The 27,889-nt window shown below is 43.2% G+C and overlaps 1 protein-coding gene across 4 annotated transcripts in view; it reads left to right on the top strand.

Annotated features, from left to right (window-relative positions):
- The window catches only part of CHD6 (chromodomain helicase DNA binding protein 6), a 188,861-nt gene that overhangs the window by 147,253 nt on the left and 13,719 nt on the right, over nucleotides 1-27,889 (top strand). For 3 of the 4 annotated variants that reach the window (XM_068264244.1, XM_068264245.1, XM_068264247.1), the window contains 7 exons: nucleotides 332-1,783; nucleotides 11,979-12,127; nucleotides 12,646-12,846; nucleotides 15,640-16,083; nucleotides 18,465-18,641; nucleotides 22,664-22,783; nucleotides 23,913-27,845. In XM_068264244.1, coding sequence (XP_068120345.1) covers nucleotides 332-1,783; nucleotides 11,979-12,127; nucleotides 12,646-12,846; nucleotides 15,640-16,083; nucleotides 18,465-18,641; nucleotides 22,664-22,783; nucleotides 23,913-24,806 — 3,437 coding nt within the window. In that variant the 3' untranslated portion in view covers nucleotides 24,807-27,845. Of the gene's footprint in view, nucleotides 1-331; nucleotides 1,784-11,978; nucleotides 12,128-12,645; nucleotides 12,847-15,639; nucleotides 16,084-18,464; nucleotides 18,642-22,663; nucleotides 22,784-23,912; nucleotides 27,846-27,889 lie in introns of those variants that run through there. The other variant, XM_068264246.1, reaches the window with a different exon arrangement.

The raw sequence follows: 27,889 nt of genomic DNA, 5'->3' as shown, positions 1-27,889 counted from the left end.
CAGAACAGCAAGGCAACTGGTATTGTTTAAAAGGAAACATCCATATCCCTCTCTGTTAACGTCCCCTTTAAGGTAGCAGTTCACTTGCAGGTGGCCATCTGCAAGTAAAAAAATCAGTGACTATTTTTCAGTAGGCACTAGTAGCAGGGTAGAAGAAGGGGGGTGGTTGGAATGGGCAGGGTTAGGCATCTGGGAATACAGTGATTATTTTAAATTGTTCCTGGGGTTCATCTTTGATCCTGTTTTGACTTGATGGTCTGTATTTGGCCTTTCCAAATCCTGAATAACCATTAATAACTGAATACATGCCCTGTCTGTTTTATTTCTGCAGGCTCTGCTGATCCCTCAATTTACCTGGATCCGATAACAGAAGAGCGCGCAGCAAGAACATTATATCGTATTGAACTGCTCCGTAAGGTTCGGGAACAGGTCCTCAGACACCCTCAGCTAAATGAGCGCCTCAAGCTTTGTAGGCCTAGCCTTTATCTACCTGTGTGGTGGGAGTGCGGGAAACATGATAGAGACCTCCTCATTGGAACTGCAAAGCATGGACTAAGCCGCACAGATTACTACATTATGAACGATTCTCAGCTGTCCTTTCTAGATGCCTACAGAAATTACTCTCAGCATAAGAGAAGCAGTGGCGACAACATGTGCTGCCACTACCAGCTGGCTTCCAAGATTTATGAACCTGCTATTTGCCACTTAGAAAGGACATTTGATGCAGCCAAGGTGGAGGCTGAAAATGAGATTAAAATCGAAGCTGTGGAAGAACCAATCCAAAGGCCCATTTGCACTTCTAAAGATGGAGGAAACTTTCCCTCCCAAGTTGGCGAGATATTGGCAAATAATGATGACTGTTCTGTGCCTGACTCTCTCATATGTATGATGTATGACAAGAAGGCGTGCAGTAGCTCTCTTCTTCAAGCTAGTACTAGTGAACAGAGCTCCCTAATTCGGGACACTTTCCTGAACTTGGAAGAAAAGTCTGAGCCGACTGACTACTCTCTGAGTAAGACCAAGGTGGACAACTTATCACAAAGTGAGGAACCTGTTTCTAGAGACTGCTTTCTGGGCACCAGTGAGCAGGAGGACCTTTTGGAAGTGCAAGATACTAACTTGGGCAAACCGTTTAACACCCATGAGAACCATATAAGTTTATCAGCAGAGGAGGATGAACATCAAAGCATAGGGCAGAGGGACACTGAGACTTTAAATGATAACCATTTTTGTACTGATCTTGGCCAGACTGCTGAGCAGTCCTTAGGTCTTGATCTGGAGTTTCTGGACAAAACCTACGATGAACATTCAACTTTGAGCCCCAATGTAAACGAGGACAAAGACTGTAGCCTATTGAGAGAGAGTCCAGAGAGCCCAACATGTAGCCATCTTCCAGTGGAAGATAAAGTGGACTGGGGAGCTGAACTGCAGGAAATAAAAGATGACCCTATTGTCAAATGGCAGAAAGAATTGGATGACATGAAGGATCTTCCTTTGGAAGAAGGCCTTGAAGAGCACAAAGTAAAGGACTTGAGTATGCAGGATGATGTGTTGAAGTTAGACCAAGAGTGCACTGCTCTTCCTTTGGAAGATAAAGACTCAGAGCTGAGGTACAAAACTGGCCAGATGCTTTCTGGATTATTAAAGCAAAATGGTGAGGAATTAAGAATGAAAAACTCAGAAGAGGAAGTCGCTGAGGGATCAAAATCTACTTCTGATGGAAATTTAAAATTGGAAGAATGTGAGGTTAAGACGGAGAATGAGGAGGAGTATCTATGTAAAGGTAAGCATTTGGGTTATGAAGTGTATTGATCATTGACATGTTGTAATTCACATTGGTACTTGTATACTTGTATGTTTTTACACAGTGCTTTCTATGGACCTAACACAGAAGTAGAAGCATGAAGAACTAGAGCGATAATGATATCTGGAGGGGCTAAATGTGTTTGGCAAAGTTTGCAGTTGTGGCATTTTTTTCCTAGTTATTAATTGAAAGTAAACTCTGTCAGTTTGTGACTTTGATTTGCCCATTTTTACATTTGTTGAAAAGTGAAGTGTAGGTAAGTGATTATGTCTGGTGAGTAGTACAGAAAATGCTTCCAGAAATGTTGGCATCCATTGACTGCCAACTAGAACAAAGAGAGGCGTAGCAGTGGTGGAGATTGCCATTACGCCTCTATGACATGGATCGTGTCACTGTGACTGCAGAGGAAGGGGGAGCGTGTAGAGGCTGCCGACAGGGGGGGGGGGGGGGTTAGGAAGCTGCCACCAGTCATACTAGTCACCAGCATTACAGGAAGCCCAAACCGAAGTAAAAAAAAAAACAAAAAACAAGTTTAACATACCTGGGGCTTCTAGCCCCCTGCAGGCACCCTGTGCCTGCGCTCTCGCTAAGTGTTCCTCCAGTCCCCCGCAGCGACCCTCTTTTAGCCGACGGGCCACTGCACTTGCATGGCCACGAGCGTCCTCGATCATGCTCCCATCGCCGAGAGTGTTCTGTTGCATGCACAGTAAAGATTTTTCGTACTGTGCAAGGGAGCGCAATCAGGAGGTGCGCGGATGGGGGAATTATGGGAAATAATGCAGGCCTCTAGGTGTTGCCCTCAATCTAGAGCCTGCTGAAGTCCCCCCAGCAGGTTTTCCCACAATACCACTGTTCTCTCCTTCTCTGACAGATTGCCTGTGGAATTTTAATTGGAGAAGACAGGGAGAAGAACCTACCTCTTCGCAGTAGCTTTTGAATCTTTCAGCGTGTCTAGTGCACCACGGGAGATTTTTTTTTTTTTGGGGGGGGGGGGGATGATTTTTGACAAAGTAGAATAAACTTTGATCATAGGACCTGTTTACCCTCTTTTGTGTGTGTACCAATCAGAGAATGGCAAGAATTGTGGCAGTATCTGGATTTAGAAGTCAGAACCTGCAGTTTAGAACTGATACTGGTGGACACATAAGCTGAGTCAATACTCTAACAGAAGGCTCTACTTAATTTCACAGTAATACTCTAATTGTTCTAAGAAGACTTCAAACCCAACTAATATCTTACAAGTGATCTTGTAGTGGATTCTTGTAAACCAACTGGTGGTAAAGCTGCATAGTATGTACCTTTACCAACGTAAGTAATGGGTATGTTCATTAAATTAGCTCTTGCACAGCACAGAAGGAAACAGAAAAATGCACCCTGTATGTATCTAGAGATTTTAGCCTAATTCCCCCTCATCGGTGACTAAGCACCTGTGTAATTTGATCTCTCAGCTGTGTCAGCTGGCTGCCTGGGCAGAGCAGCTTATTTGTAAAAACAGGGTGTTAATCATTTGCCTGCTTCCATGAAAGCAAGAAGTAGACTCGCTACAGATTTATAGCAGGATTTGTATCAGCTGCAACAAAGAAATGTTTTTTCTTTGAAGGTTGTTATGCTGTTGTTTATCTTTTAGAGCAGAGAGGAAGTTCTGAGTTCAGGTCCGCTGTAAGGGGGCTGTACTGAGCCCAGCTACTCCTGAAGTTGAATGGAAATTGAATTGTACACTGAGCTAGCAAGTCCCTTCACAAGGATACAGCTTAGTTGTCAGTTGTCCTGAAGTCTACCGCAGTTTATCCTACCGCCCCCCTTTCAAGCGAGTTCTTTTTATCCCATGCAACTGATAGTTTTAATCAAAATTATGATTGGGCAGATTGCGGCATCGTTCTCTGGCAGATTCCTTTATAATGAAAAATTACAATTAAAATCTAAAATGCATGAAAATATGACATAAATAAGAAGTATATTTCTCCCAGAGTAAAATGTACTATAAATTACTTTTCTCCTATGTTGCTGTCCCTTACAGTAGGCAGTAGAAATCTTGACAGAACTGACAAGTTTTATCCTCATGGGGGATTCTCACGGTTTTCTTTATTTTCAAAAGCACTATAGTGAACGGCAGTTGCTCAGTCCAACTGCCAGAATAGTCTGCAAACTGATGGGGAGGATGGCCTGCATCTTTGTATAGATCCTCTCCTTGAAGTGCATCTGTAAAGATTAAATAAATTACTGAGAATCTCCCGTGAGGAAATGGACTAGTCAAAAACCTTTCAGTTCTGTCAGATTTCTACTAACTACTCTAAAAATCTATTAACCCTTCGCACTCTCGCATGCAAATGTTCAAACAAATGCATTCACAGATTCACTTATCCAGGCACCACTGTTATCCCTACAGCTAAGTTAAAAGCCGGGGTCTTAGTTCACAGAAGAATGCATTCTTATGCTTAGTCACCTATACTGCGCAGAAGTACCCAGGTAAACATAGGTGTCCTAATTCTGGCCCTGTAACATGCATAGTGCAGACATGCAAACATTCATTGCATTAAACCTATCTAGGGATTAGGAGCACACATCCTAACTTCCTCTCCTGGGACAGATAGCGCATCTTACCAATCGCACAAGGGAGCTAACGTAATGTATCCATGCACACCATGCACATACACCAGCATAAGCTGTGTGCATGCTGACAAACACAGGGGAAGGAGGGAGTGCACTGAATTAAAACCCTAGCCACAGGGGTCAGTAACAAGAAAAAAACGATATATCCAGGCGCATCGCCTCTAGTTAGGAAATGAAATAAATGATTAAGGAAAGGGAGGTGCTGAAGGGGGTGTGGCCAGAAAACAGCAAAAATCTATTAACCCTTCGCACTCTCGCATGCAAATGTTCAAACAAATGCATTCACAGATTCACTCATCCAGGCACCACTGTTATTCCTACAGCTAAGTTAAAAGCTGGGGTCTTAGTTCACAGAAGAATGCATTCTTATGCTTAGTCACCTATACTGCGCAGAAGTACCCAGGTAACCATAGGTGTCCTAACTCTGGCCCTGTAACATGCATAGTGCAGACATGCAAACACATTCATTGCATCAAACCTATCAATGGATTAGGAGCACACATCCTGACGTCCTCTCCTGGGACAGATAGTGCATCTTACCAATCGCACAAGGGAGCTATATATGTGACTAAGCATAGGAATGCATTCTTCTGTGAACTAAGACCCCGGCTTTAACTTAGCTGTAGGGATAACAGTGGTGCCTGGATGAGTGAATCTGTGAATGCATTTGTTTGAACATTTGCATGCGAGAGTGCGAAGGGTTAATAGATTTTTGCTGTTTTCTGGCCACACCCCCTTCAGCACCTCCCTTTCCTTAATCATTTATTTAATGTCCTAACTAGAGGCAATGTGCCTGGATATATCTGTTTTTTTCTACTAACTACTGTAAGGGACAGCAACAAAGGAGAAAAGTAATTTATAGTGCATTTTACTGGAAGAAACCTACTTCTCAATCGTTTTCCTTTGGCTGCCTCAGCCAAGCTTAGCATAACGTGTGTACAAAGCTTCATGAAGAGTATTTTCTTCATCTGGATAGTGTGAATCCCATGCCAGTACTTTGCCAGCATCTGAAAATAGAGCTAATTATAGCTACCTTGCATTATCGATCAGAGCTCCTTTTAAAGCCTTTTAGTCCCCCTTCAGTATAAGTACACTAACACTGGAAAGTGGAGCTATTTACAGAACTTCCGCCATGATAAAAGATTAGCTACACCATGATAACCTTTCTTGAAAAGGTACTGAAAGAGTAAATCGAGATTGCATTTCACTTTGTTCTGAAGCTTATCCGTTACATTGCGCAGTGCCCCAGAAGTTGTGCTTCAAAGCGGACCTGAACTCAGAACTCCTCTCTGCTCTAAAAGATACACAACAGGCAGTCACGTGACACAGGGGAGGATCAAATTACAGTTGTGATTAGTCACACATGAGGGGGAATTAGACAGGCTAAACTCTCTAAATATATACAGGGTGCATTTCTCTACATTTTCCTTCTGTCCTGTGCAAGAGTTCAGGTCCACTTTAAACACTATTTGCATGTGATAAAAGCCTTGTACACACACTAGACCTTTTTTGGCCAAGGCGGACAGTCTAGCGTGTGTACAGCGACCATTGAACCCCTTCGAAGCCCCTGCCAGAAATTGGTAGATCGTCTGAGGCCGAGCTCTGGCTGACGGCATTGTTCTCCCCACTCGCCCCATAGGCTCTGTGCTACTCTGTCGGCCCTCCTCCATAGCAACAGTGTGTCCTTAGCCTGGAGGCTAGCAATGTGTATGTAGAGCCTTGGCCCACACTGTCACAGGAGGAGTCGCAATTCCTGATAGTTCTCATATGTCCGCACAAGACTTTACACACAGCAGGGATGTATTCCTGCAGGATCCTGTGACTTTGGTGAGGAAAATTCTGTATGCATTTCTGTCCATATATAAAGCAGCTCTCCTAGATTTCGGAATGAATTTGATGATACAATAATCATGCAGTGGCAGATCCTAGCAACTTTGTACTGTGAGCTGGGGGTCACTTGTGATTTTTTCACAGGTGACATTACTTTAGGACAAAAGCACGTAGGATAACCTATGTGGGCATTAAAAGCCCCTGGTAAGTTCAACTCATTTTCTCCCCCCCCCCCCCCCCCCCACAATATTCCTTTAATGCTGCCAGGATCGGTGGGTCTTGGGGGTTAATAATTCACCCACTCGCCCTTAATTTATCAATGTAAGACACTCTGCACCCATCTTCAGCAAACTTGCTGTGGTATTTTTTTCTTGAATGTCTTCTGAAGCTCTGGCCACCCCTAGCCGCGTTGGTGCGGCCTGCCCCTAGTGTGACAGCCTCTGCCTAATTTTTGGCTATTAAGCTGTGGGGGAAGGCCGTGACAACGCAGGTGGGGGTGGCCAAAGTTTGGGGAAAAAAAGCATTGCAACTGTCTTGTCGATGGTGGGGGCAAAGCTTCACCTGTGTAATGAATTACGCACCAGTGGGTGAGATATTAATGCTGAGACCTACCAGGCAGAATTTACAAAGAACTTTACATGTCAGGCTCTGTGTTTTTCACTAAAGGTACCCTTTAACACCTTTCTCCCACATTTATGCCAGCTGCTAAACTGTGGCCCCATTATGGATGGTATAACTGGCATTTGAGCATAAGGAGGGCCAGAAACCAGCTTTGTTTCCTTACACTGCCTGTACATCCTCACTACGTGTGTGCTGTCTGAAGTTTGCACATTTAAAGAGACACTGAAGTGAAAAAAAAATTATGATATAATTATTTGTATGTGTAGTACAGCTAAGAAATAAAACATTAGGAGCAGACCCATAAGTCTAATATTGTTTCCAGTACAGGAAGAGTTAAGAAACTTCATTTATCTATGCAAAAGAGCCATTGAGCTCCAAGACTTTCAAAGTCGCAGAGAGCTCAGTCTTCTGAAGCTTGTTATCTCAACTGTCAGTCACTGTATTTTCTTTTTCTATGCAGAGGACAAGTCAAAGTTCACTAGCCTACTCTGTAAAATCATTTAGAATGCTGAGTAGTGTGTAAACTGAAAATATTAGCGAATTATGTAATGTTATAAAAAACACTGTATAACTGAAAATAAAAATATGAAAATATTTTCTTTGTTCTAGTAATTATCTGTACTACACAACCAATTCATTATATCAATTTTTTTTCGCTTCAGTGTCTAAGTTAGATTCCTACAATACTCACCTTCTGTGGTTGAGCAGTCTTCCATCTGTGATGGGTCATTAAAACCTGCAGTGACAGAGGGCAGTTTTGTCCTCTCTGCCCCACAGATTGTATCCTAAAAATAAAGCAACTCACACTAGCTTTTCTACAGTCCTTTATCTGTTATCTGTCTGGTGCTATAATCTGTGATAAAATGCCATAGACTGGAGTCTTCTAGAGCCTAGGTTCTCAACATGTGCTACGCGTACCCCAGGGATTACTTCTGATAGTTCATGGGGATACTTAACGTGATGTACGTGATGTACGTGATGTACGTGATGTACTTAAAGAGACTCCGTAACAAAAATTGCATCCTGTTTTTTATCATCCTACAAGTTCCAAAAGCTATTCCAATGTGTTCTGGCTTACTGCAGCACTTTCTGCTATCACAGTCTCTGTAATAAATCAATGTATCTTTCTCTTGTCAGACTTGTCAGTCTGTGTCTGGAAGGCTGCCAAGTTCTTCAGTGTTGTGGTTCTGCTATGAATTCCCCCTTCCAGGCCCCTCTATGCACACTGCCTGTGTATTATTTAGATTAGAGCAGCTTCTCTCTTCTCTCTTATCTTTTACAAGCTGGATAAATCGTCCTCTGAGCTGGCTGGGCTTTCACATACTGAAGAATTACAGACAAGGGCAAAGCTGTTTGCAGGAGAAAAAAGAGCAGCCTGAAACTTCAGTGCATGAGAACTGCAGGGAGAAAGAAACACACAAATGATCTCTTGAGATTCAAAAGGAAGGCTGTATACAGCCTGCTTGTGTATGGTTGTATTTTCTATGTGTGGACATACAGTACATCAACCTACTTCCTGTTTTGGTGGCCATTTTGTTTGTTTATAAACAAACTTTTTAAAACTGTTTTTAACCACTTTTAATGCGGCGAGGAGCGGCGAAATTGTGACAGAGGGTAATAGGAGATGTCCCCTAACGCACTGGTATGTTTACTTTTGTGCGATTTTAACAATACAGATTCTCTTTAACCAAGAATAACAAATTTAGAGTTTTAGAAAATGATAAATCTTATTTAACCATTTATGCCGCCTGAACGTGATTGTCACGGCTGCTCTATCGCTGCTGCGCGTGGGACATGTTGCCCCCCCACCCCCCGGGAACATGGTTCCCCTTCATTGATCTAAGTCCCGGTAGAAAGACCAATGGCTTCTTATCAGAAACTGCTGTCTTTCTAATAAAAAAAAAGTTTCCCATAGTCTTTACGCTTTCTAGAAGCGAGAGCGTTCACTTCCAGGATTAAAAATTTTTTTTTGACTGTGGCCATTTTGTGGCCAAATAGTAAAACTACATCTACATACATTTTACATGAAATAAACATACATTACATTTAAAATTAACGATTTATGTCCCACACCAAAAATTACCCAAATAAAATTTTGAATGGAAAAAAATAAAAATTACAATTAAAAAATAAACAAAAACAAAACATAAATAGTTACCTAAGGGTCTGAACTTTTTTAACCATTTCAGCCGCCTAGACGTGATCCTCACGTCCAGGCGGCTGGCTGCTCTGCTGCGGTGCCGTGTGTTCCCCGGTAGCCCTGTGATCAGTGAACGGGAACATGGTTCCCGATCACTGATCAAAATCCCCAGCAGAAAAAACAATGGTCTCTTACCAGAGGCTGCAGTCTTTCTGCCAAAAAAAAAAAGTTTCCCTGTCCTCCTTGTGCTTCCAGTTAGCGAGAAGCACAAGATTAAAAAAAAAAAAAAACCTCAAGGTGGCCATCTTTTGGCCAAATAGTTAAACTACATCTACAAACATTTTTGAAGGGAACTCGCACACATTTTAACATTTAAAATTAACTGTTTATTTCCCACACCAAAAAATTACCCAAATAAAATGTTTAATGGAAAAAAAAATTACAATAAAAAAAACCCAAAAGCATAAATAGTTACCTAAGGGTCTAAAGTTTTTAAATATGCATGTGAAGGTGGTATAGTACGAACATTTTTTAAATTATAAGCTTGTAAATAGTGATGGATGCAAAACCGAAAAAAATTCACCTTTATTTCCAAATAAAATATTGGCGCCATACATTGTGATAGGGACAAAATGTAAATGGTGTAATAACCGAGACAAACGGACAAATACAATACATAGTTTTTAATTATGGTAGCATGGATTATTTTAAAGCTATAATGGACGAAAACTGAGAAATAATGAATTTTTTCCATATTTTTTCTTATTAATCCTGTTAAGATGCATTAATAAAAAAAAATTAATTCTTTGCAAAATGTACCCAAAAAAAGCCTAATTGGTGGTGGAAAAAACAAGATATAGATCAATTCATTGTGATAAGTAGTGTTAAAGTTATTGGCGAATAAATGGGAGGTGAAGATTGCTCTGATGCATAAGGTGAAAAATACCCGCGGGCTGAAATGGTTAAACAACACCAAATTAGCATTTTAATTACCGGTAATTAAAGCAATAGTAAATGCTTGGAAATTGTTTAGAACCAATTAACATGTACTACGATTAAATATATACAGTATTTGTCAAGGGGTACTTGTGATAATGTTTACTATTATGGGGGTACTTGGTGAGTACAGGGTTTTAAAAGGGGTACATACCAATACAATGTTGAGAAACACTGTTCTAGAGACATCATGTAGGGAGTTATTACTATAGGAGCGCTTTCTGCCCTGTTCGCATGTGTAGGCAGGACTGGAGGCTGAAACAAGGTGGACATGTTGGTATCAACAGAATTAATTTAAACTGCAGTATAGTAGAGCAACCACAAGATGTTACTGTCTGTTCTATGCTGCAGTGATCTCTATGGTATTGTGATTTCCTGTTCATTCTGTGTTCCTCTCTGTTCTAAGTAGGCTGCATTTCCTGGTGGTGTTGTAGGATTTATCTCTGCACTTTTTCTTCAGTAGAGTTCTAACTTATTATACTGGGTGCCAGCTCCTATACTTTATAAAGGATTACTAACAGATAAGAAGTGCAACTCATAATTTAGCGTTACAGCTTCCAGCTGTTAATATCAATGGGTGTTAAGCCACTGAAAGCTTGCATATAGATTTGTTTCAGTATATCCCAGATTGAAATAATTAGAACACACAGACAAGAGAATTATCACTAAATATAATGTATTCTTGTGATAATGTACAGAGAATATACAAAAATTGCATATAAAAAGGATATGATTAAGATGCCTATTGCTAAGATATCTGCTAACATATTAGAATGTCCACCAAAATATATTGCATGAAATGCATGCCAGTTCCTAAGAGCGTATAACGTAGCAGAGCAACAGCATAGAGTTCTGTCTTGTTACCTCTATCTTATAGTGTTAAACAGAAAATGAGACTAACTCCTCCTGCTAATTAACATACGCGTATGTCATAGCAAATTACATCATCAGAAATAATTTCTGAAATGTAATCTGCTTTCAGTTTCTCTTTCTAACCTATGAGTCATACTAGGAGACCTCAGCCAAGTATTAAAGGGACTCCGAGCAGTGCAGAAACTATGGAAAGATGCACATCATTTTAAAGCTCTCTTTCTCCTCTTTCCAATGATATATAAACCGTCGCCCTATGCCTTTTAGTTTTCGCTATTTTCGCGATTGAAATTGCCGGGGCCGTGATTTCGATCGCGAAAATAGAGAAAACTAAAAGGCGTAGGGTGACGATTTAGGTGTCGCCAGAAAGAGGAGAAAGAGAGCTTTAAAATGATATCCATCTTTCCATAGTTACATTGTATTACACAGGGCGACTTTTTCCTAAAGTCAGCAGCTCCATTCTGCTGAATGGAGCTGCTGACACTGGGGAAAGTGTCGTCCTGTGTAATACAAGTAACTATGGAAAGATGGAGATCATTTTAAAGCTCTCTTTCTGGCAACACCTAAATCGTCGCCCTACGCCTTTTAGTTTTCTCTATTTTCGCGATCGAAATCACGGCCGCGGCAATTTCAATCGCGAAAATAGCGAAAACTAAAAGGCGTAGGGCGACAGTTTATATATCATTGGAAAAAGGAGAAAGAGAGCTTTAAAATGATATGCATCTTTCCATAGTTTCTGCACTGCTCGGAGTCCCTTTAGCTAATGTGCTTGCTAAAATTTTTCGGCTATCGGTTAGGTCACTCTCAGCTTGGAAATAAATGAGAATAATTTCACATCATTACTCTTTAAGCAAGATACAAAAACTGGTTATATAAAAACTGATTAATCATTTCAGCAGTAATTTTGAGTCTATGACCTAAAAGAAAATCAAAAGATAAAAATTAATGAAATAAGGAAAGAATGCAATGTTATATATTTGACATGGGTGCTGATCTGCATGTACAGACCACTCTGCTCCATTATATGAGAGACTGTGATGGGAGTTCTTCCTTCTTACTCATTGCATTGTTTTTCTTGTAATGCTTTCTGGTCTTTGTGTTTTATAGATCTTCTTGATAAATATCCAGAAGAAGTAAAAAGCTGCCCGATGTCCACGTCGAGGGAAGCCACGCAGGACTTCCACGATGGCCGAGCCCCCACCATAGCTCAGCTTCTTCAGGAGAAGACCCTCTATTCCTTCTCTGAATGGCCCAAGGTGTTTATCCCCTACCTTCTCTTTACCTTTTCTTTTCAGGAACATTTCAGGCAAATACATAGTACAAGTTTAGTTTGTCTAAAGCCCCAGTTTTTGCAACTTTTTTACTGTGTGCATTACTAAAACATTATTTTTAACAATATTCATTTTTAAATTAGTGTTTGTCCATTGTAAAATCTTTTCTGATCCTGTTTTACAATCTGAAATTTATCACAGGCGGCGACATCTTAAGTCCTATCAGATGCAGCTCTGCAGAATGTTTGTTCTTGAGAATTCCGAAGCCAGTAAAAATAATGCTCGGTCTCCCAGAATGCTCTGGGAGGAGAATGCCACATAGCTAAACAACCTAGGCTAAACATCACTGGGGACGGTGGGGTTACATACCCAATATATAGATATAGGAAGTGTTTATGATGCTGAAACCAGGAAAGTTACCATAAAAGGGCGTATCCTTAATAATGTACTGCATGTCCCTTTGTCACTACGGTGCCTCTTTATTGTTTGCTCCCACTTTATAGGATCGAGTGATCATTAACCGGATAGACAACATTTGCCATTCAGTGTTGAAGGGAAAATGGCCGTCGTCTAGCCAGCAGTTTGAAGCACAGTGCATGGTCCCGTCAGTGTTACACAGCAATACATCGGTGAGGAGCAACTACAGCACTTCAGAAGCACAAGCCTACAGCAATGGCTCCCCGAGCAGCTCACATGTGCACAAGGTGAGGCCAGCACTAGCTATGAGGAGGGCAATATGGGCGCTGCCTGTGGTTATTCCACTCACAGATATTTCACAATTAAAGTACCCCTGAACCGGGTTTTGAATTATTTACTTTTCATACGGTTTTATTAGTGGTGCTGTGACATATGTGTCACAGCACCATCCTCCTTCTCCGACACCCCCTGTGTTCTGCTCAGCCGTAATATTTAACTGAGCAGAATGTGGATGACGGGCGGGGAGAAAGTGTCAGTTCTTCCTCCTCTCTGCTTGATCCTAGTTCCGCCCCCTCCAGTCGCCGTTAATAGTTCCTGAAATGTATGTATTACTGCTGTGTGCGGGCTTGTGGTAATTGAGGTCAGAATGATAGTGTACTAATACAGCTATGTGCAGTAATACATACATTTCAGGAACTATTAACGGCCCGTGGAGTGGGCGTAACTAAGAACGACCAGGGAACAGGAAGAACTGACACTTCCTCTTACAGCACCACTAATAAAACATTATGAAAAGTAATTTGTTTGAAACCAGGTTTGGGGTACTTTGAAGGGGCATTATGGCAAAATGTATCCTGTTCTAATATTCCTATAATCAGTTGTGTAATAGGCACAGCATACATTTCTTCATAGGGCTTGGCTTAGAAAAAATGCCTGCAAGTAGCCGCTGATTTCCCGTCAGGAAGCAGCTGTAGCCAAAGTGGTGTTCCCGTGCACTACATGGTCTGACCCTAATGTCATCTTACATTCCTTTGCCTCTATCAGCAGGGATGCTGTTGTGTATAACTGAACATATTATTTTTTTCTGCTCACGCACTCGCTGCTGTCTGTGGGAGCTTAACAGGTGAAATCACATTCAGAAGTAAAGTGTAAGTTTCAGGCAGCTGAATACATTTGGAGTAAGCCAGAATTGATCCTGCAAAGCCTTGGTTATGAGGCAGAAGCAGTATCTCTGCAAAGCCAGGTAAAAAAAGCACCACAGGAAAGAAAGGCAACGCTATAGGTGCCCTTTATAAAAGCCACAATTTACGGCATCTGGAGTAAATTTAGGTGCACTGATTTGCCCGATAAAATAGTGTGTACAAAGGCTTCCTGCTATGCAAATTGTGCCATTACATAGTGGGTGTGGCTTTGCAGCGGGTGGGAGCTTAAGGTTTAGGCTTTGCAGTGGGGGGTAGCTGAGGGTTATGCTTACTTGGAGGGGGGGGGTGAAGGGTTAGGCATCGGTAGAGGGAGGGTTGAGGGTTAAGTATTAGTAGAGGGAGAGTTGAGGGTTAGGCATCGGTAGAGGGAGAGTTGAGGGTTAGGCATCGGTAGAGGGAGGGTTGAGGAGGGATAGGCATTGGTAGAGGGAGGGTTAAGGGTTAGGCTTCGGTAGAGGGAGGATTGAGGGTTAGGCTTCGGTAGAGGGAGGGTTGAGGGTTAGGCTTCGGTAGAGGGAGGGTTGAGGGATAGGCATCGGTAGAGGGAGGGTTAAGGGTTAGGCATTGATAGAGGGAGGATTGAGGGTTAGGCATAGGTAGAGGGAGGGTTGAGGGTTAGGCATCGGTAAAGGGAGGGTTAAGTATTAGGCATCAGTAGAGGGAGGGTTAAGTATTAGGCATCGGTAGAAGGATGGTTGAGGGTTAGGCATCGGTAGCTGGAGGGTTGAGGGTTAGGCATTGGTAGCGAGAGGGTTGAGGGTTAGGCATCGGTAGAGGGAAAGTTAAGGGGTAGGCATTGGTAAAAGTAGGGTTGAGGGTTAGGCATCAGTAGAGGGAGGGTTGAGGGTTAGGCATCAGTAGAGGGAGGGTTGATGGTTAGGCATCAGTAGAGGGAGGGTTGAGGGTTAGGCATCAGTAGAGGGAGGGTTGAGGGTTAGGCATTGGTAGCGAGAGGGTTGAGGGTTAGGCATCGGTAGAGGGAAAGTTAAGGGGTAGGCATTGGTAAAAGTAGGGTTGAGGGTTAGGCATCACTAGAGGGAGGGTTGAGGGTTAGGCATCAGTAGAGGGAGGGTTAATGGTTAGGCATCAGTAGAGGGAGGGTTGAGGGTTAGGCATCAGTAGAGGGAGGGTTGAGGGTTAGGCATCGGTCGAGGGAGGGTTAAGGGTTAGGCATCGGTAGAGGGAGGGTTGAGCGGTAGGCATTGGTAAAGGGAGGGTTGAGGGTTAGGCATCAGTAGAGGGAGGGTTGAGGGTTAGGCATCGGTAGAGGGAGGGTTGAGGGGTAGGAATCGGTAGAGGGAGGGTTGAGGGGTAGGAATCGGTAGAGGGAGGGTTGAGGGGTAGAAATCGGTAGAGGGAGGGTTGAGGGTTAGGCTTCGGTAGAGGGAGGGTTGAGGGATAGGCATCGATAGAGGGAGGATTGAGGGCTAGGCATAGGTAGAGGGAGGGTTAAGGGTTAGGCATCAGTAGAGGAGGGGTTAAGTATTAGGCATCGGTAGAAGGAGGGTTGAGGGTTAGGCATCGGTAGCTGGAGGGTTGAGGGGTAGGCATTGGTAAAGGGAGGGTTGAGGGTTAGGCATCGGTAGAGGGAAGTTTGAGGGTTAGGCATTGGTAAAAGGAGGGTTAGGCATCGGTAGAGGGAGGGTTGAGGGTTAGGCATCGGTAGAGGAGAGGGTTGAGGGGTAGGCATTGGTAAAGGGAGGGTTGAGGGTTAGGCATCAGTAGAGGGAGGGTTAAGACTGCCACCTGCTGGCTTAAATATTAATATTTAAAATTTACACAATTACTAAATGAAAAAGTTATTTTAATGAAAGTACATGAAAAAGATTTTGAGTAAAGTAATTCTGCAAAATGATTTCACGCTGTTTACAATTGCAGGAGGCGATAACCGCCCCGGCATTCTCGAATGATGAGCGCAAGCCCAGAAGACCGTTTGAGTTTGATGGCGAGCGGTCGGATGTTAAGCCCCGCCTCGTCCAGCATCTCACTCCATCTCACGGAAGGAGCGCTGCCGCCATTAACGGCTGGAGAGAGACTGCCATGGAGCTGTGCAGAGAGCAGACAGCAGCCAGCAGCTCGGCCTATTCCCTCAGCAGCAGCTCGCCCAAGCTGGCCGGGATAGGAGGGCTGCAGGGATCTCTGGGCATGGACCTATCTGGGATCCTGCAGGCCGGTCTGATCCATCCTGTGACAGGCCAGATAGTGAATGGCAGCCTGCGCAGGGAGGAGTCTGCACTCCGGAGGAGGAGAGGAAGGAGAAAAAATGTGGAAGGGATGGACCTGCTGTTTCTGAAGGACAGGGGAATGCATGCCGGAATTGTGGTAAGATGAGACTTCTTCTAAACAGGCCTGTAATGTATTTGTAACACCTTATAATACTATACAAATTTGGGTGTACATGCAGTCCCTGACTTACGACCGACCCGCCTTTACGAACAGCTCAAAAATGGAACAAATCAAAAAAATGTTTTGCAAATAGACCTTATAGTTTTTGAGAAAATCAGTTTTAGAAAATTCTAAGAATTTTTTTTAAACTCAGTAAAATGGCATTTTGCTGTTGTACACTATACTATATAGAGAGTTCCAAATTCTGCTTACACATTTTAAAGCAGACCTTATATCCAGCCCTGGATAAAGGGACACAGGAGGAGGCAAAAAGGGGGACAGAGATCAGAGGTGGTGCAGAGGGACACAGTGAAGGCAGAGGTACACAGTAGTGGCACAGATGGAGACACTGAGGGAACGGAGACAGAGATGACACATGGGCAGAGGTAGCACAGAGGGGGACAATGAAGGCAGAGGGGAACAGAGGTGACAGCGAGGGGGGCATTGGAGGCACAGAGGAGGTACTGCAGACAGACATCGGACGTGTTCTAGTTGCAATGAAGAACAGGCATTATTTGCACGTATTTGCAAATATATGGTAAGCCATGGATGCCTCATCAATCCCCCTGTATATTTCATGGTTCCTTTTCTAGTTTGTTCAAGCAGCACATAAATATACCAGCAGACATACCTGTATGCATAGGTTGACACCAGCCCTTCTAAACTGTCCTATTAGTAATTGAGGCCATCCATCATATTAAATAACATTAACCCATCAGCAGCTTCAATAGTGTTAGCTTTTTTGAGAGAAGTGCACTGCTTTTGACTTCAGTCGGCAGAATTTGTTGTGCTGTAAATTCTTGGAATGCTTTGATCTCTCTCTAGTAGCAGAATATATAGAAACTGAAAGCAGAAGTCCTCTGTTATTGTCTCACTCTAACACTGCCCCCTAGTGACAAGTGGCCATAAATACACATTACAGATGTACTAATTAGAAGCAGGGAAATGTAACAAATAAGAAATAGAAAAAGTGCTAAAATAAATTGGTCTGGAGAACTTGCAAGCCTCTAAATAAATTGGCTGCTAAAGGATTAAAGGACACCTGAGCTGAGGGGTATATGGTAGCTGCCATATCTATTTCCTTTTAAACAATTCCAGTTGCCTGGCAGTTCTGCTGATCCCTGTGGCTGCAGTAGTATCTGAGTCACCCACCTGAAACAAGCATGTAGCTTATCTAGTCAGACTTCAGTCAGAAAAAACAGCCAGGCAGTGTGCATTGTTTAAAAGAGAAAAAAAAATTATCAGCCTCCAATTCCCTCTCAGTTCCAGGTGTGTTTTAATACCATTCCATGTCTTTTTTTTTTTTTTTTTCCCCAATTTATTTTTGAATAGTCTTCACTTATAATCCCCCTTGAATGATTTTCTGCACCTGGAAAGTTAGTTTGTGGTGGTTTTCTTTTATTATTTTTGTGTAATTCCGTAAACCATTTCCAAAGCCTTTTGTACCAATTAAGATAAAGAGATTCTTGCAGGCAGGACAGGCAGGACCAAGCCCAATCTGTTGTTCTCATTGACTCTTATTATCTTTGGGCTTGGTCAGTTTGATGCTAGATATCGTTCCCACACTGAAGCTACATACAAATAAGGCAGGGAAGACACTTGCAGGGGCGGTTTCCCCCACAATTCCCGGTTTTCCATCATAGTGCGTTGGCAATCCCGTTTCCTGCACATGATTTTTCACAAGTTTCCCCATTTTTCGGATGAGGCGGAATACATTGGTATGGCCAACGCGCATCCCATGTGGGGAAAAATGGGATGGTGGTTCAGAGGCTTCCTGCATCCTTATCCAACCCATAATTCAAGCGATGGGTCCCCCTAAACATATATGACCAAGCAAGTTGAATATGCTTCTTCTGACTGGGATCATGGTTTTGAACAAGCGCACACTGGGCATGCACGAGTAAGGTCCGCACATGCCCAGTAGAACAAAGCGCTCCTGCTCAGAGGAAAAAATCCACACATAGGCAGCTTTGCTCAGTAGGGCATGCCCAGACTGACTGTAGTTGTGTATGCCCAATATGGATGTGCATGTTCCTGGCCAGATGATAAAGCGTGGGCCCAGTGCTAGAATGATTGGCTGGAGATGGATCTGGAAGGCCTCTGGACCATCCAAATGCTTACCACTACTGAGGAAAGTATCTAATGTTTGTAACACCTGAACTGCATACTTGTTACAGGTCAATGGCTGAAGCTCTAAAGCCAGAGGACTGATATGACATCCGGTCAGCCAGCATTTTTGTGCAGCGGCATTGAACAGCTGCCTTTTCCGTACTTCTCTCATGACAGGTTTACTTTAACCTTCTCTCTTCTCCCCACAGGGTATGCGGGAAGACTCCAGCCATTTGGTCTCTACGCATTCAGAAAGCCCGTCGCCCTCCCAGTCCACCAGTACAGTTCCCAAGCTGCATTCGGAAAAGGTCTTTCCCAACAAGAGCCTCCTAGAGTGGCTGCGGCAGCAGTCTGACTGCACAATAGACATGCCAACATACGGAGGTGTAAGTGCACGATATCCTGCCAGTCTGAGTTGTGTTTTCACCAACACTGAGCACAGGCATAGAGTTTCTCATGTTCTACTCACCGGGCCTGATTAACTAGAGATCACCAGCTACCTCTAGTGGTGTTATCTTAACCGATCCATCACACCTGCACTGTGGGATTTTTTTTTTTATTTCTATTCCACTGGTTAAATTCTATACCACTGACTGGAAAATTATCTACAGCTTTGCTTTGTCTGCTTACTCTAGGCTGCTGCTTCTGCTTACGCACAAATCACACAGAAATCACCCTGTCACAGGGAAGAGGAGACTTTAGCAGCCTAAACTGCAGTGCTATGTGCGCACATGCGCTTTGTTGAATTAGCTACAGGAAGTGACAAGCTGGAGTTAGTTATTACTTGGTGGGCTACATCAGTTGGTTTTATCATCGGGAATAAGGGGGAAGGGGGGGGGGCTATTGAGACAACAAAAAAAGTATTTTTTTGTTTTTTACTACCCAAGGTATACTATTGACCACTGGTCCTATCCAGTTTATTTTGGCTAGGTTATTTGTGAAGGCTGATTCATATTGCAGGGGTTTGCATCCCCTTTTATGTCCATGTGTGCTTGATCATTTATGATATACCCACTGCAGGTCTTAGATACCTTTTATAGCACAGGGCAACCGAGTAGCAATGGGCCTGATGCAGTATCCAGCGGTAATATTGCTGTGTAGAGACAGCACATGGCAATATTACCGGCGCTACCACCAGCAGTGTATCGCGAGGTACGCTATTAGCGTGACTCAAGTAATGGGAGCGTTGCTACAGTGATGCACGTTCTTAACACGTTACCATAGACACTTTTGTGGTACTCAAGTACTGTGGGTTGCGCTATTAGCGTAACTCGTGGTACACTGCTGTGGTAGTACTGGTAATGTTGCCATGCGCTTTCTCCGCATGCCAATATTACTGCTGGTTACTGCATCAGGCCCAGAGTTTTCTGTGGGGCTGATTTATTAAGGCGGAATATAACCCTACATTTCAACTTTGCTCTAAAAAATTATTTACAGTATATTATATGCAACCAGCATATTTTTTTTTTTACTACACCAGCATTGGAAGGGTTCCTGGAGATTTCTGCAGACGCATCCGAAGCTGACATAGATACATTTTGTTTACATAAATGTATCTAAGTGTTGAATGTGACTCACTCTCTCTGACTGAGAAGGAGCTGGAGGACAGCCAAAGAGTGTGTAACATTTATTAATAGATACATTGTCACATTCTATTTAGTTAAATCTGAACTTCTGCATATCTCTCCACGGAACTTTAAACCTCTGTGTTTAACCCTTCCAATGCTGGTCTAGTAAAAAAAAAAAATGCTTTTTGCATATAATATGCTGTAAATAATGTTTTAGAGCAAAGTTGAAATGCAGGGTTATATTCCACTTTAAGGCAGATGCAAAGAAAAGTTGAGCAACATAAGTGTAGGTTCCCAAAGCACTCCAGTCAAGTTTTATATACTGTGAATGAATGAAATGGTATTGCAACTGCTCACCCTATTCTCCAGTTTTCTTTGCTCCTGTCTTGATGAAGTACTCTTGATGAGTAGTCATATAACATACCAGTTACTGTAGACCTTTATGCACAGTGAAAGTGGGAGTCCACTTACATGGGGCATTCCTTAGGGGCAGTATGTGTGATAATTACTAAAACTTACTGTATTTTTTGGACTATAAGACTCACATTTTCTCCCCCAAAAGTGGGGTACAAAAGTCACTGCGTCTTTATAGTCCAAATGCATTCTGATCACTGAGGGGGGTCACAGGCCGCTGGACACACGCTAGATTCTCAGCAGAGTTGGTTGTTATCAGCAGCCTCAGCCTAGTTTCATCTAGTGTGTGTAGAAAGCATAAAGTGGACCTGAGCTCAGAACTTCCTCTCTGCTTTAAAAGATATGCAACAGCATAATAACCACATATCTTTGTTGCAGCTGATACAAATCCTACAAAAATCTGCTGTTTCTACTTCCTGCTTTCATGGAAGCAGACATATTGTTAACATCCTGTGCTTTTAAATGAGCTCCTCTGACGTGGCAGAGGAGATTCCTGAGCTGACACCTCTGAGGGATCAAATTACAACTTGTGATTAGTCACAGATGAGGGGGAATTAGACAGGCTAAACTCTCTAAATACACACAGGGTGCATTTCTCTCTGTTTTTCTTCGGTCTTGTGCAAGAGTTCAGGTCCACTTTAAGAAACATATGTGTGAGATTGGTCTTCTTCCAGAGCTGTCACATCTATTGAAGGACCAAGGAAGATCATTTGAATGACCTTTGACTGCCACATTTTCTTAAACAGTGCTAGTTGCCTGGCTGTTCTGGTGATCTCACTGACTTTAGCAGTGCGTGAATCTCACACCTGAAACAAGCATGAAGCTCATCAGTGTTCTCCCCAGAATTTTTTCCCAGCCGGGTGGCATTGAATAGTAGCCGGGTGGCATGAAAAAGTAGCCGGGTGGGTCGAGATGAAAATGCAGGGCAACTCTGCTTACAGCATAGGAGGAGGTGAGAAGGTGAGCTGATGACAGCTGGGTGGTCACCAAATCTAGCCGGGTGGAGCACCCGGCTAAAAGAGCCTGGGGAGAACACTGCTCATGTGGTCAAGCTTTAGTCAAACCACCGTGGCCTACAGCACTTGGCCCCTGATCTTATGCCCACGGGATCGAGCCCCAATCCCTCCAGGTGACAACAGCTGTTGTGTGCATGCGCCCTTATGCCTGGTGCTCACCATGCCATTTCCCATCAGATAGACAGGTCGAATGTTTTATTTCTGACATGTCCAATTTGATTTCTGATCCTTTTTCTGATCAATTTTGTGTAGAAGTGATTGAAAAATCAATCTAAAAAATGATCGGAAATCAGATCAGACATGTCGGAAATAATAATTTTGACCCGTCCATCTGCCGGGAAATTGCATGGCATTACAGTAGGGGGCTGTTTTCCACTACATGCGGTGTGATCATTACATCGCACCGCATTTAATCTGCAGCTCACGTAATGGAACAGTTGCTATTGACGCAAATTTTGCGATGCGTAGTGGGGGAAATTATGCATAGCATGCTGCAGATTTCCGCAGCACGGATCCCCATTGCCGCTAACAGGAAGCCGCATTACGTCACGTCCGGTTGTTCAGACGACAACTTGAAGTACCTGCAGCGGGATGTGAGGCGGCGTTCGCATCACAGCACAAACACCATTGGAAACGGGCCCTTATGGTCGTGTACATGACTACTGTTTGAGCTCTTTTCTGTGGTCACCATTGCTGAGGATAACTTTACTTATTCATATAAGCACAGTTACTACACAGCTACCAAAATCTGGCCACTGGGGCTTAGCAACCATCTCCGTCCACAGTGGGAAATTTAAACAATAGTGATGTTTATTGCCTACCCAGAAAATCTAGGTGGTGGGCAGGAGGCAGGGCTTCTGGTGGTTGGGAATGCTGCTGTGTTTGTGATGCTTGAAACCTCTCCCTGATTGTGAGTGACTCTCCCCCCTACCATCAGAAGTTCTATTCCCTTGTCTACCTCTTAGCTTTATTGGTTGGACAGGAAATGACATCACTTTTTTTTAATAAACTAGCGCCAGTGTGGATTCCTCTTCAACTATTGGAGAGGGATAAGATGCCACCTTTAAAAGAAAGCATAGGGACAAAAGGAGCCCAAATGGTGCAGTATGTCACTAGGAATGGAAAAAGTGGGCAAATGACAGTAGTTCTTACAAAGCTAGGGTGCTTTGGGCGACTGTAATCCACCATGTATTCATACTTATATGTCCTGCTATAAGTGGTGAAGGAAGTGAAGAGTTCTCTATAGTAGCTTCTTGTAAAAAGGGCTCAGACTTCTCACAGCCCCCTAGCTTATTTCAGGGAAGCTTTGCGCTGAGAGTGAATAAGCAGAGCTTGGCTCTTTCTTGGAGAACCTCATGATCTTGTATGGTTAGATTAATGACACATGTATTGATGTGTTTCTGTTACCAGAGTTTTTCAGACAAACCTAAACCAAGACGTCAGCGGTGCAAGGACCCGGTCAAACTGGACATCAGCATGCTGGCTGCGGAAGAGAGGACCTCGGCTGTAAATAAAGAAACAGGACGCCGGGTAACTAAGTGTTCCAATGCTGCCTACGCAAGCGTATCGATATTAGAGCAATGTTGTAATAAGGTGAAGGAAAAGGGGGATAGGATTGGTAAGGCCGGTCATAGAACATGCAGTATTGTTCAATCTCATGCTGGGCATACACGGAGCGATCCGGCGGCTCGATTAGCTGCCGTATCGACTCCCGCCGCGGCCTCCCCGGATCGAATCCCCCTCGTCTTCGCGGGTGTTTCCCTATCTTACGCTCGATTCCCCTCTATTGTCCGCCCGTGGGGATCGAGCAGGGAATCGATACGCGCGGTGATCAGACCTGTCGGAAATTATCAATCGAGCCATCAGCTTTTCCTTTAAAAAAAAAAAAAAACAACCTGTAAATGACATTTAAAGGATACCCGAAGTGGCCTGATAAGATAGACATGTGTATGTACAGTGCCTAGCACACAAATAACTATGCTGTGTTCCTTTTTTTTTCTTTCTCTGCCTGAAAGAGTTAAATATCAGGTATGTAAGTGGCTGGCTCAGTCCTGACTCAGACAGGAAGTGACTGCAGTGTGACCCTCACTGATGAGACATTTTTAACTATAAAACACTTTCCTAGCAGAAAATGGCTTCTGAGAGCAGGAAAGAGGGAAAAAAAAGGGTCAATAGTTCATAGATTTTAGCTCTGCCATACTTCAATGAATGTGTCATTAAGAAAAACCAATAAAACTGCTAAAACTTAAAAATTAGATTCAAACCTAAAAAAAAATGTAGACTATCTTAAAAAGTCATTTTTAGGAGAAGGAAGATGGATACAATCGTTTATTTCATTAGTTTATTTTCGCCTCGGGTGTCCTCTAATATACTTCTCGGGCCTTCTGATGTCCCGCCCCCAAGCACAGGATGTAATAAGCCCCCAATTTTGAGGGTCTGATTTAGTTTAGGGAGCTGCATGGACAAATACCTGTCCCCTCAATGCTGTGAATACTGATGTTGTGGTTGAAGATCCTTTAACCATCTTGTCAACCTGGGCTGGGGGTGATCAAGAAGGGGGCAACTAATTTAATTACATGTTATTGAAATAACCTTGAAGCAGTTATCAATCCACACAATAATCCACACTAATTCTTTACTTTCTCATTTTCATCTTTAGGGGTTCCTCCCGGAAACAAAGTTTGGGCGGCTGTTGTCTGAGCCCCTTCTTCACGAGGCAGGTGTCCGGAGAAGAGGCAGGAGACCCCGCAGCGATCTGATAAAGCCCCCAGGAACAGTGGGATCGGATTCCTCATCCTCGAGCATGAACCCTCTTTTCATGAACGGCCTCATTGCTGGAATGGATATAGTGGGATTGCAGAACATGAGGAATATGCAGGGTATTCCCTTAACGGGGCTTGTAGGCTTTCCTACGGGATTCACAACTGTATCTGCCAGTGAGGATGTAAAGAACACGTTGAGTATGTTGCCCATGATGCTCCCGGGCATGGCCACCATGCCTCAGATGTTCGGCGTCGGAGGGATTATCAACTCTCCCATTTCTTCTTCTGTGCCAACATCCTTAGGAAGCACAATAAAAGGTGGTGCCGGCCATACGGAGAAAGCCACTGAGGACAAGGATATCTCCCAGGAGAGTCCCAACGATCCTGCAACTCCAAAGAAAGCTGCAGGCACCCCTTTTAAAGAACAGGCAGAACCTTCAGTAACTACCAGCAGCCCTGTAGCTTTTAACCCATTCCTTATCCCTGGCATGTCCCCAAGTCTGCTCTACCCCTCCATGTTTTTGTCACCAGGCATCGGCATGGCAATACCAGGTGTTCAATCTAACCGTACAACGGAGGCAGGCATTCACGACTCACAGCGGAGGAAGAGGAAGAAGGTTAAGGGGGACTCCCAGACTCCTGAGTCTGAGTCACAATTCTTATCTGAAGCCACGGACCAGGGGCAGCAGTCTCTCAGTGGTCAGAACTGTGTAGATATAAGCGAAACCCCAGCATCGGAGAAGGACGAGGACGATTCTGGTTTAAGAGAGACTCCAGACAATAGCGTTTAGAACTTGATCCCCCCCACCCCTCATCCCTTCCTCAGAAATTGTGACTTTGTGAGTTCATTCGCTCATGAATATTTCTAACTCTCTGGTGTGTCCATCAGTAAATTCTACCTAAACTGCTCCACTTTACCTTTTCTCTCCCTGGTATGCCTGTAACAGCTCTGTACTTTATGGAGTAGGCAAAACCCACAACCCGTAGGTGTTGTAAGAACGCTGAAAATAATTGAGTTTTAGCTTTTTTCTCCATTCCATTAATTTTTTTTTCTTTCCATCTCATTTCTGATCAACGCACATTTTTCTCCCATTACGTCATAATAGCAGCCTCTTGATTTCAAGGCACAGTGTAGCACAAGGCCTTAAAGCAGCAATCCCTACATCCAAAGATAGGCGTTTGGCTAAAGCAATAGAACTGGTGCTGTCCTCAATCAGTTTGTAAAGGAAAACTGTTTTGCTTCGGTGTGTTATTTGCTTACAAAGCGTGGCTCTTCAACACCTTTTAGAAAAAGAGCCCTCTAAACAACGCGTCATGATAAGGAAGCTACCAAAAGTTGGACAAAATATTATTTTGTTTTCTCATATTTTGTTGTTGTTACGTTTTAAGCTTGAGATCCAAAAAGCTGTTAGGAGGATCAATTGTGTTTTGTCTGCAGCTGAGGAAAGACATGCCCGTCATGAGGTTTAAGGCACTTCAACAGGAAGAATGAATTAGCTCAAAGTCTGTTTAGGTCTTCAACTCTGAACTCCCAGGTTTCAGTAGAGAACAATATAAAAGCACACCATTTTTGTACCATGACAGGGCTGCACGGGTTGGGTTGGTATTTATGGGACATTTTCAAGCACATAGGTAATGTGTTCCTTCTGAAGGAAGGACTTCATGAGATGAAGTTCTCTGGATCCCGGGGAGGTACTTCATTACCAAGGTGGAAATTACGCCTTACTCCATTATGGCAATCCAGATAACTCCTGCTCCAAAACTGGGTTTCAGGCAGCTTCTGTAATGACACAATGTTCTTTTAGCTTCTTGAGCAACATCGAAGCTGTATAAAATCATCATGAAGTATGTGGCTACTTCAAATCATATTGGTTATAGACATTCATGTCTCTGAAGGAAGCTTGACCCAGTCTTGGCCTAGTGGTCCTCTGGATCATCACAGTGGAGAACAAGTATGATATGCACCTTTCTGTGGATCCCAACCTATGTTCCACATAGTTCTCCTTTAAGGGTTTACATTAAACCATTATTTCCCAAACTTCTTTAATCCCTACCAATATGTGTTTTATGCACACAAAATGCTAAATCACATTGATAAAACACTAATATTTTTCCCACCTCCTGTACGTATGAGGATTAGCGCAAGAAAAATAATCTGTATGTTGGGTTGGTGGGAACGGAGGGCGTGTACTATAGTAATGGGCAGGTCATGTTAACATTGTTATTAAACAAAAAGAAAAAAGGCTGCCAGGTAAAAGGCAGGTTATCCCATTGACTTCATCATCCAAGTGTCTTAGATGGGAAACCACTGATTGCTGACCACTTATGTTTGAGTGCAGGTGTGGTCTGTGAATGTATGTAGCAATATGGTTGTTAGGTCACAGCACAGCCCAGGGATCAAGCAAGAAGTTTCCTCCCGCCCTGGTGGAAAATGCTGTTCTTCACACACTCCCTGCCATGTGCATTGCCCCCTTTAGCCAACCAAACCAACCAATTAGAATTCAGTATATTACAGATGGCTCAAATGTGAAATGGATTCTGATTGGTGGTGCCATAATCCTAGTGATTAGTCCTACTAATTATTCATAGTTTTTCTTTGTTCCACCTTCTCTGAGCGCATTCATAAAGCTTTATATCAAGCTGCTCCGTATTCATACTGGCAGCTTGACGCATTTCAAGAAACCGCAGAGCATGATGGGAAAATGTAGTTCAACAGCAGCTGGAGTGTTATCCCTTACTGATTCTCTTCAGACAGCAATTTAAAAACAGATGCCTTAATCTTAAGCACCCTGAATTTGTGAGGCACTTTTGACTTGCCCCAATTTAACACTCCCTAAACAACCTACTCTCCATTAGATTAATGTAAAGGAGCACTTGATCCCCCCAAAAAAAGTCACCTTATTTTGTGAGTTATCAAAGGCCTGGCCTTTTTGGGCAAATTATATATAGAGAGATTTATATATGAATTTAAAAGGTAGGAAATCACTGTAGAGTAGCATTGGCAATTTAGGAAAAGGAAAAATGGATGCATCAGTACAAGTTTTTTAGGAGGGGCTGCTGCTTTAAATAATAAGTAAGATGGTCACAACAGAGTCAGCGTGGATCAGGCGCTCAGATAGTCATATGAAGCTGAGGATACATAAAGGGCCATAACTTAGTGTTTAACACACGTATAAGAGAAAAGATGCCTGCTGAATTTATGATTGGCTAGGGAGGCGGGCAGAGGGAGGGGCTTATGAGCACTTAGCGCTGGTGTACAGGCTTCCAGTAGGGGGCCGCAGAGTACACCTGCGTATAGATATAGGTGCCCCACTTCTGTCCCATCTTTCCTTGCATCTTTCTAATTCATTCAGCATCTGATATGTCTTATCACCTGCATTAACAGGAACCTGAAGTAAAAGGAATACAGAGGCTAAGACGTTATTCACTTTTTTTAAAAATTTCAGTTTGTTATTCATTTGCTGTCAGCCCAGAGCCCTGCTACAGATCTTTTTGTAACTAAATGTTGTTAAAAATGATCTTTCCATTCAGCTTGCCCTCAGCTAATTGCAGCTAAGCTAAGGCAACAGCAGTCTACTTGGAGTGCTCATAAACCGTCACCTAGTTGTATAAGTAATTGGCTGGGCACGGCTAGAGTTAATACTCCGCTACACAAGCTTGAATTTTTACACTCATATCTTCCAGTTTCTTTAAAGAGGAACTTTGGGCTGGTGCACACCGAGCGGCTTTTTGGGCGTTTTCAGATCCGCTTGCGGCTGCGGATCTGCTTGGTCAATGTATCTCAATGGGGTGGTGCACACCAGAGCGGGGGGCGTTTTGCAGAAACGAAAAATGCCTGGGTGAGGCATTTTTTGGATTGCGGGTGCGTTTCTGC

This window comes from Hyperolius riggenbachi, chromosome 12, assembly GCF_040937935.1.
Source record: "Hyperolius riggenbachi isolate aHypRig1 chromosome 12, aHypRig1.pri, whole genome shotgun sequence".
Lineage (NCBI taxonomy): Eukaryota > Metazoa > Chordata > Amphibia > Anura > Hyperoliidae > Hyperolius > Hyperolius riggenbachi.
Note: the sequence above shows the minus strand (reverse complement) of the source record. Positions and strands in the feature narration are given on the sequence as shown.